The 7283-nt window shown below is 33.9% G+C and overlaps 2 protein-coding genes across 2 annotated transcripts; both read left to right on the forward strand.

The window, feature by feature from the left end:
• The first annotated feature begins 2389 nt into the window (after positions 1-2389).
• Positions 2390-4853, forward strand: LOC121793588 (hydroxyethylthiazole kinase). Its single transcript, XM_042191619.1, has 2 exons — positions 2390-2964; positions 4357-4853. Exons 1-2 carry the CDS (start codon positions 2473-2475, stop codon positions 4747-4749), a joined length of 885 nt encoding a protein of 294 aa, XP_042047553.1. The 5' UTR covers positions 2390-2472; the 3' UTR covers positions 4750-4853.
• Positions 4854-6944: 2091 nt separating this feature from the next.
• Positions 6945-7283, forward strand: LOC121797014 (mavicyanin-like). The gene has a single exon (XM_042195757.1). It carries the CDS (start codon positions 6945-6947, stop codon positions 7281-7283), a length of 339 nt encoding a protein of 112 aa, XP_042051691.1.

The raw sequence follows: 7283 nt of genomic DNA on the forward strand, positions 1-7283 counted from the left end.
AAATGATACTTTTGACTGACTGATAAAATGATAAAATGATAGGTTTATTGCATAGAATGATAGTTTTACCAGATAGAATGATACTCTGAGTTGATAAATGATATATGTTAGGTTTATTGCATAGAATGATAGTTTTGCCGGATAGAATGATACTCTGAGTTGATAAAATGATACTTTTGACTGACTGATAAAATGATAAAATTATATATGTTAGGTTTATTGCATAGAATGATAGTTTTGCCGGATAGAATGATACTCTGAGTTGATAAAATGATACTTTCGACTGACTGATAAAATGATAAAATGATATATGTTAGGTTTATTGCATAGAATGATAGTTTTGCCGGATAGAATGATACTCTGAGTTGATAAAATGATACTTTTGACTGACTGATAAAATGATAAAATGATATATGTTAGGTTTATTGCATAGAATGATAGTTTTGCCGGATAGAGTGATACTCTGAGTTGATAAAATGATACTTTCGACTGACTGATAAAATGATAAAATGATATATGTTAGGTTTATTGCATAGAATGATAGTTTTGCCGGATAGAATGATACTTTGAGTTGATAAAATGATACTTTTGACTGACTGATAAAATGATAAAATGATATATGTTAGGTTTATTGCATAGAATGATAGTTTTGCCGGATAGAATGATACTCTGAGTTGATAAAATGATACTTTTGACTGACTGATAAAATGATAAAATGAGCGAAATTCAGAAATTAAATGAGCGAAATTTGGATACGTAAATTTTATCATGAGCGAAATGACATATTTACCCCCGCGCTTTTTTTTATGAAGCAAATCTAAGTTTGAATCTAGACCACGTGATTTTAAAAATGTGTGGTCCAGATTTAGTTATAGGGTTATTACGAAAATTGGGGTTATCATTATAATGCACCCCTATATATATTCTATTAACTTATTTCACTCACATTTTATTACAAAATTAATGTATAAAAATAAAATTAATATTTCACTAACTTTTTCAAAATAAAACTCATATTTCACTAACTTTTTCAATCCACTATATATTTTATTTCTTAAAACTCATGCTGGAACCAAAATGAACAATTATTGAGGGACGGATGGAGTATAATAATTAACTCATACCGATTATGCTATGCATCGATAAATCTTGTTGTATTATTTTTGTAACTCGGTTGTTGATTAAAAGTAAGAAAATTAAGTTGAGATTTAAGAACTTTTAAAAAAAAACTTATAAAAAGCTTATAAGTTTATTTTTCATACATTTATAAAAAGCTTATAAGTCCTATTTGTAAGTTGTTTGAAAGACTAATAGCCTCAGACAAAATACCCTCTAAGTCATATATGTTCAACAAAAAAAATTTAAAGTGCATTTAATTATTAAAATCAGAACATGTTAAAAGAAGACTTTGAATCCAAATAATTGGTAGTACTTTCAAGATTCATAAATTTAAGCTTGTGATACACTAATTCCACTAAGTAGAGTGTATCACTTTTCTCATAAGATAGCAAGCGATACACTACTTTATCTAATTTAATATTAAATTAATTTAATTATCATCAAGGCAGATTTGGGTGGTCCTTTCCTTTTTCAATAAATTAAGATGGTTGGTTATTATAAGAGCCAACATTTCCTCTACAATGCGCCTCTTTTATGGTCAAGTCGTGGCCCATTATCAGAACTGTAGTTGTTGTCCACGGCCCGGCTCGTTTCGGTGATGGTGATTTAGTTCTGTTGGCATGAATATACTAAAGAACAACGAAATAGTGCAATTTTGATGAGTTTGATGAATTTTGTAGCTTACAAAAACTAAAATAGGTCAAAAATGAAGATGGAACGAATCACAGTAAAACGTACACACTTTAGATGGGTGACTCGACCAAGTCGGTTAGTCAATCTTCTACATGCAAGAGTGACTCGCAGGGGCTGAGCCACGGTGGGGCTAGGGGCAGTGGCGTATCCAGGATTTTTGATTCGGGGTGCGATACTTATATTGATTTGAAGCTTTAAAATTTGATTGATCATTTTTCTTTTGTTTTGTTTTGTTAGTGGAGAATGTCTTATTTAGATATTTTTGTTAATTATAAATATTTTATATTAATATAAATATAATAATTATATAATAGTAATAAAATATCAGTAAATCTTTTGAACATAAATTATTGGAACAAATTGCAATTACTATAGGAAAAAAGAATATATAATAACCAAATAATTGATAAAATATTTGCAATTCCTACTAGCAAAAATATAATAATGAATATAAATTATTCAAGGAAATATCTATTATTTTTCAAATAGAAAAGAACAATATAATAAATATAAATAAAATATTGAAAGTTTCATATTCAAACAAAACTTTCCCCTTCCATAAATTTGATTAACAACCTCTTTTTGTTGTATAAAAATCAAAACTTTACCATAACAAGTCACGGAAAACTGCACACAACTTCTTACGGCGGCGCATCAGCCATGGACGACGAAACACTCAATCAACGACGGCAACAACCCAAAACCGCCGCCAACGACGAAAAGTCCGAATCTTGGGCCCAGCTAGCGTGGACCCACTTGGAATGCGTACGGAATTCGTCTTCACCGCCGCTAATTCAGTGCATCACAAACCTCGTCTCCATGGATTTGGTCGCTAACGTCCTGCTCTCCGCTGGCGCTTCTCCGGCTATGATACACTCCATCGAAGAGATCCCAGAGTTCACGCCTAAGGTCCACGCTCTCTACATCAACGTCGGAACCCTCACGCTGGCCTGGCTACCGGCGATGAAGAAGGCCGCGGCCGTCGCCAATGAGTCCAAAAGGCCGTGGGTTCTCGACCCCGTCGCCGCTGGAGCTTCCGCTTTCCGACTGAAGGCGTGCTTGGAGCTGCTTACTCTGGGGCCCACTGTTGTTAGGGGCAATGGCTCTGAGATTTTGGTGCTTTTTAATGGCTCTGCTAATGCCAATTTTAAGGTAACAATTATTATTTCTTATAAAACACAAACTTTATTTCCTATTTTAATTGTAGATAATGTTTGTTGCATCTCATTTTTATGTTGATTTGGGCTGTTTTGAAGAACTATTTATGATTTGGTATGTTATGCAAAACTGATTTTGTTTGATTTTTAAGTACCAGTTTTTGAAATTTCATACTCCCTCCGTCCACGAAAAATAGGGCACTTTGTGAATGGCACGGGTTTTAATATAAAATTGGTAAAGTAAGAGAGAAGTAGTGTTAGTGGAATATGAGGTTCATATTATTTTTAAGAGAGATGGAAAAAAAGTAAAAGAGAAGTGGTTGAAAACTTTCCTTTTTTTAATGTACCCTATTTTTCGTGGACAATCAAAAATGGCAAATGTGCTCTATTTTTCGTGGACGGAGGGAGTAGGAAATTGTGATTGTGTTGAATAATCAAAGTTTTGCTTCTTCTCCAATGGCAGTTTGGAGAGTTTATCAACCACTGTTTGATGTTATATGGTGCTTCAGCCTTTATTTTATTCTTTTTAAAAAGAGGATTAATAGTAGTTACACAATCACCTGTTGAATATGTAGAAGAAAAGTGACTTACCAACAATGCTTCAATCTATCTGTTTCCAATCAGCACCGAATCATCTGTTACAGCATGGATATTGTGGAATCCAACCAACCAGATTTGAAGCCATTTGTATCCAAATCATCATATCTTAAGTAGCTGCTGCTGCATTAGCAAAGTGAAACAGAGTGAATAACGCCTCTTTTAGAACAGCCGCCATTGCATTTCATGTACTCCTGATTCTTTGCTTGAATACAAAAGCCCAAAACTAGTTATTTTCTGAGATATATGCTGCAATAAGATAAGAGGGAGTTTCAATTTAGAAATGTCGAACCCCTCCTTGAGTTTGGTCCATTTTCAGCTCAGAAGCGACAAAATGATGGATTTGAACTTTAGTTCTTAGGATTGCCACTCCTTTCTTCTTCTTGATCACTGCCCGACAGTTGAGTTTTTCGACTAGTTTGATCTTCTATGGAATCTTTGTTTGTGCAACATTGGTACCTCTATGCCCTTGATCATAGTCTCAAATGCTGGTTTAGCAGAATATGTTTCCCTGCTGTGAGATTAGTGTCTCAAAACTTCAACTTTCGATGTTAAATTGCTTTAATCAATCAGAAAAACTGCATCTATTGGTGCTGAAAACTTGATGAACAGATTGCGGATATCATCACAAAGCCTCTAAGTGATCAGCTCTTCACTAGCTAGTAGCTATAGTAGTTTGAGCTATATAGAATTCCATCTAAACCAAGAGATGACTACTATTTCCTTGTTCATCAAAACTACAACTCTTGAAATCTTTTTAATTCTTTGCATCTCTTATGCTTATCTACAGGGCGCGGACAGCATGCATGAATCAACGGATGCCATTGAAGCAGCAAAGTCCCTGGCTCGAACCTATGGGTGCATAGTTGCAGTGTCTGGAGCCGTGGACATAGTAACAGATGGGGAGCGCGTCGTGGGTGCCAAAAACGGGGTTCCTATGCTGCAGAAGATTACAGCAACAGGATGCGCGGTGACAGCCCTCATTGCTGCTTTCGTGGCAGTGACTCCATCACAGCCGTTTGAAGCCACTGCTGCTGCACTGTCCGTGTTTGGCATTGCTGGCGAACTAGGCATGTGCTCTGCTGGAGGTCCGGGCTCGCTGCGGATGCACTTGATCGACGCGCTTCACAGCCTCGATCGAACTGCTGTTCTTCAAAGAGCGAACATCGCCAACGTTTCGTGATATGTATCATAGGAAGGAAAGCTGAAAGATGAACAATGTATATTGCTGTTATGAATCTTATGATAAATAAAGCTTCTGCATCTATGCTGATGTTTTCGTTTTCATTGATTTGATTTGTTGTTTTTTTGTACTTATATCGATCAGACAGCAGATAGTGTAGTTCTAATAACATTGATTTTTCTCCAATTCTTAATTTTGCAGTTGATTTGAGCTAAGAAAGATTGGGAGTAAAGTTCTGTCCCACATCGAATACCGACAATACTTTAGTGATGGTTTTATCAAAGAATGCAGAAGATTTTCTCTTCGGGGACATCTGTGCAGATGACACACATAAATTGAGAAATGGTCCAATTGTTTTTAATTACACTTAACCAACAAAAAAGTAAATATTGAAAATATATTTGCATAAATAAAAGAATCCAAGATTCCATGTAAGAAAAAAAATATACTACTCTAATAATAAATATTAAATGCATAAAGATCCCAATCAAAACTGTAATTGGAAAAAATAAATAATCCTACCCGATGATATCAAGTAGTACTACGCAATATTGCTCAAAATATTTACTTTTATACTTGAAATTAATTGAAAAATATATATTTCTTTCTATGAATTTACATCATGAATTAATTGAAAGTGAATATCTTTATTTTTCAGCAATATCAACATCCAAAAATCCCATTACTTACTGAATGCCACTTTCTTATCTTAATTCCAAATTTAATTTGAAAATTTCCTAAATCATGTTAGTATTAGCATATCTTCGGTTACCCTCGATTATTTAAAAAAGTTAATTTCATAATTTTCATGTTATATATATACAAACAAGGGTTCTCAATCATCAAGCCATATATTTCATCAACTAATATTCTTAAACTTTATTTTTTAGGTGCCATGTTGTATTATTCCAACTTACTAATTATGTCTACAATGGTCCTCCTCGGCACCACCGTGGCTACTAATCACGAGGTCGGTGGCACCTACGGCTGGACCGCCGCCGGTACAGTCGATTATACCAACTGGGCTTCTACTATCAACTTTCAAGTTGGCGATCGATTAGGTCAAATTCTATCCCTCACCTAATATTCTACAAAATTGCATCTAAGTATATCTTTACATCCCCTTGTTCAACTACATCTATAATTATTGGAAATCTACCTGAACTTATGATATTCACGTTTTTTTCAAATGTCGTAAGTATTATAGTAATATTTGTTATTTTAATTTTGTATTAGAATTAATGAGTATATTCCCATTTTTTAAATAACAAAATTATGTAGTGCCATAAGGCCATAAGTAAAACGACATAGGTTTCGGGTGCAAATTTCAATTTGATTTTGGAAAACAAATTGGGATGTTGCAATTACAGGATTAAATGGTTAAAAACTAGTGTTATAATGACGCATTTACAAACGATTAGAAGATTGATAGTGGAAATTTTTAGCTGTGTCTAAATTTATTGATGTAATGTGCACATGTAATTAAAGACTTGATTTAATATATGTATTAAACGACATCATTTAAGTAGTTGTACATTTTGTCTATATAATATTTTTTGTGTGTCACATTATATAATTTTCCCCAAATCCTACACTATAAGACAATTGATACAATGTCAAAATTGTGATATAAACGGTCATTTTTCAAAGTTATAGGCTTGACTAGAAATTGAACAAATTTAATGATTTTTCTCCATTTTTCCCTTGAAAGTATGAATGCATTTGGTTTTCAAGTTTGCCTTTTTGTCCAAACAGAATCAGAAAATTGATTTTTTTTTTAAATTTAACCGAATCAAGCCAAATATTTGAAAATCCAAACAAAAAAAACAAAAACAAAATCCGAAGTATAAAAATCACTCTGGACAAAAAAACAAAATTATATAAAAACATATATAAAAAAGGGAAATTCAAAAATACAGAAGAATCTTCCAATATTAATTATTGTGGAGAAAAGATAAGATATGACTAAAATAAAATTATAAAAAAAGAACGAAAACAAAAGAGAGTAAAATATTGCTTAGAGAGCATGTAGTAATTTTTTACTATAAATGGAAATTGCTCAAGTAACGTAAAATATTATTTTTAGCGATTATCTAAGTTTCGAGTTTCGACTTTAATCGAAAGATAGCATTGTAGTAATATTTAAATGATTGTATGACATGTAGTACGATTGAATAAAGAGAAAAAATTGAACAATGACAGATTTCAAATACAATCAACAATTCCACAACGTGATGGAAGTGAGTCAGCAAGATTACGAGTCGTGCAACTCGAGCTCGCCTATTCATACCTACACGACGGGTCATGACTCGGTCGAGTTAACGGCGGCCGGCCGCCGCTACTTCATCTGCAGCACTCCCGGCCATTGCAACGCCGGACAAAAGCTCCCCGTCGTTGTCCACTGTAAGCACGATGACGACAAATCTCCGCCGGTGCCGGAGCATCACAGCAGCTCGATCGCCCTCAATGTTCCTAAACAACCTTTCTTTTTTTATGTGCTATTATGCTACATTGTTTGGCATGAGTTTATCTAG

This window comes from Salvia splendens, chromosome 3 (assembly GCF_004379255.2).
Source record: "Salvia splendens isolate huo1 chromosome 3, SspV2, whole genome shotgun sequence".
In the NCBI taxonomy this organism is placed as follows: domain Eukaryota; kingdom Viridiplantae; phylum Streptophyta; class Magnoliopsida; order Lamiales; family Lamiaceae; genus Salvia; species Salvia splendens.

What these genes read in the sequence shown, in the direction of transcription:
- LOC121797014 (XM_042195757.1), top strand. Translation starts at nt 6,945, where the DNA reads ATGACAGATTTCAAATACAATCAACAATTCCACAACGTGATGGAAGTG.
- LOC121793588 (XM_042191619.1), top strand. Translation starts at nt 2,473, where the DNA reads ATGGACGACGAAACACTCAATCAACGACGGCAACAACCCAAAACCGCC. An exon ending in CTGCTAATGCCAATTTTAAG is followed by an intron (nt 2,965 to 4,356) that starts GTAACAATTATT and finishes GCTTATCTACAG; the next exon opens with GGCGCGGACAGCATGCATGA.